The following is a 2164-nucleotide window of genomic DNA, read 5'->3' as shown; positions in this document are numbered from 1 at the left end:
TATATATATATATATATATATATATATATATATATATATATATATATTTTTTTTTTTTTCATAGATTAGCACCAGTAAAACTACTTTTAATGATAAGCAAATCTGATTTATTTCTGAAGGATTTTAGTAATGAAACTCTAAATGAAAAGTATTTAGGATCGTCATGTTCTTGACGATAATACTGAGGAAAGGGAAACGAGACTGTATGAAGTATTGTATACCTTTATCTAAGAAATGATCGTTAGAGTCCAATTTAGTGTGTGTGTGTGGTTTAGGAAGCATGAAGAATATATATATATATATATATATATATATATATATATATATATATATATATATATATATATATATATATATATATATATATATATATATTCATAGATTACCACCAGTAAAACTACTTTTAATGATAAGCAAATCTGACTGATTTCTGAAGGATTTTAGTCATGAAACTCTAAATGAAAAGTATTTAGGTCGTCATGTTCTTGACGATAATACTGAGGAAAGGGAAACGAGACTGTATGAAGTACTGTATACCTTTATCTAAGAAATGATCGTTACAGTCCAATTTAGTGTGTGCGTTTGACCAATTCCTGTACACCAATATCACCCACCGCTACCGCAGTCATGAGATATCCCTCGGAATAGCTTCGGGAGAAAAGGAGCCATTTGTGGTGCTCAGCTCACTCCGTATGTTGCTCACTCCACGAAAAGGCAGAACTTTCTTTTCCTGGCAAGCTTCAATCGCGGCACTGGCGGGAAACAGGACTGGGAGGGCTGCTAGACATTTACTGACTGACTGACTGACTGTAGTATAACGAGATCTAAGCCTGCTTGGGCAAGCTCTAATGACGGAAGGTCACTCCTATGCCACAACCCGTGCCTTTTCCGCATACTTTTTTTGCGGGTACCGTACCTACACTACGCAAGTGTCTAGTTAAATGGGGTTCGGCTGTAATGTGCAGGAATGAATAGCTTCGGGAGAAAAGGAGCAATTTGGGGTGCTCAGCTCAGTACGTGATCCACACACAGAAACAGTGATACGTGAGCACAGATCAACACCAAGGTTCATTACAAACAACTACTACACTCGAACGGCTGGAATCACAACACCACGGATCAAACAACTGAAAAACATGGAAACTCTGCACAGACGCCACACAAACACACACACTTATGTACACAAGACCACAAACATACTCACACAACGCAAACGGTCAACGTACTCCAGAAATAGCAACCCTACAAGACTTTGCACCCCATCCCAACCCAATAACCGCTAAGAACTCGGCTCCTAGAATCGCTAGAGCTGCCGTGAGCTTCTAAACGCCGCTGCCTGGAAGTGCGACCACAGTCGATGCTAACCGTTGGGAGCGGCCCGCTGGCGCGGAGTTGTGAGATTGTGGGGTACGGCTGGTCGGCGGCTGGGCCGAGCGTAACGGTCTTCCCGCTCATGGCTCTCGCTCGCGCGGCCAGCGGGGGGATCGAGACCCTCGTGCGGGACGGTCCCAGAGAGAACGGTCGCCAGTGTGCCGTGAGGAAGCGAGGGTTGAGCGAGCCGGCGGCGGACTCGCTCCACAAACCCGCTCGAGCTTCCATAACGCTGTTTGGGGCCGGAGCGCGCTGCACCTACCCGAGCGACTAATCGTTTGCCAACCTCTCAGACCGGGGCCAGCAAGCTTGGATGGGATTAGTCTCTCGTGTTGCGCGCACCGACCTCAACAAACGCCGTTGAACTGTATCCTAGTTCGGGCCCACCCTCCCGCGGGCCAAGACTCGGCATCGCTCACTTCCACCTGGAAATCTTTCATTCTTCTCAGGTCGATGTTGATGTTGACAGCCAGGTCTTGCCCCCTCTCTTTCATGAGAAGCTTCTCGGCATTAGCTGCGGCTCCTCGTGGCGGCGCACGTTCTTACCGTGTTTGCCAATGCGATCAGCCTTCAATGCAGCGACCCCTCTCTCTCTCGCTCTCTAGGCGATGGTAACTCCACTCTCCGTGCGATAACGCATCCCGAGGGTGACGCCGCCGCACGCAATGTCGTCGGTTGGCACCCTAGTCTTCACACTGACGCAGCTTCTATCGAGCGGTCGGTTGGAACGAAGCACTCCACTCTCGCAGGCGACGACGGGTGACGGTGCGCTGCTACTGCTGCTGCTGCTGCT

At 47.4% G+C, this 2164-nt stretch overlaps 1 protein-coding gene across 1 annotated transcript; it reads right to left on the bottom strand.

Annotated features, from left to right (window-relative positions):
* Window positions 1–1404: 1404 nt before the first annotated feature.
* LOC126988968 (ankyrin repeat domain-containing protein 17-like) lies at window positions 1405–2164 on the bottom strand (the record flags this gene model as incomplete). The annotated part of the gene is given in 1 exon segment (XM_050847400.1): window positions 1405–2164. A coding segment is annotated over 1 exon segment (192 nt), but the record flags the coding sequence as incomplete, so codon positions are not given.

Source organism: Eriocheir sinensis, unplaced genomic scaffold, assembly GCF_024679095.1.
Source record: "Eriocheir sinensis breed Jianghai 21 unplaced genomic scaffold, ASM2467909v1 Scaffold1025, whole genome shotgun sequence".
Classification (NCBI taxonomy): domain Eukaryota; kingdom Metazoa; phylum Arthropoda; class Malacostraca; order Decapoda; family Varunidae; genus Eriocheir; species Eriocheir sinensis.
Note: the sequence above shows the minus strand (reverse complement) of the source record. Positions and strands in the feature narration are given on the sequence as shown.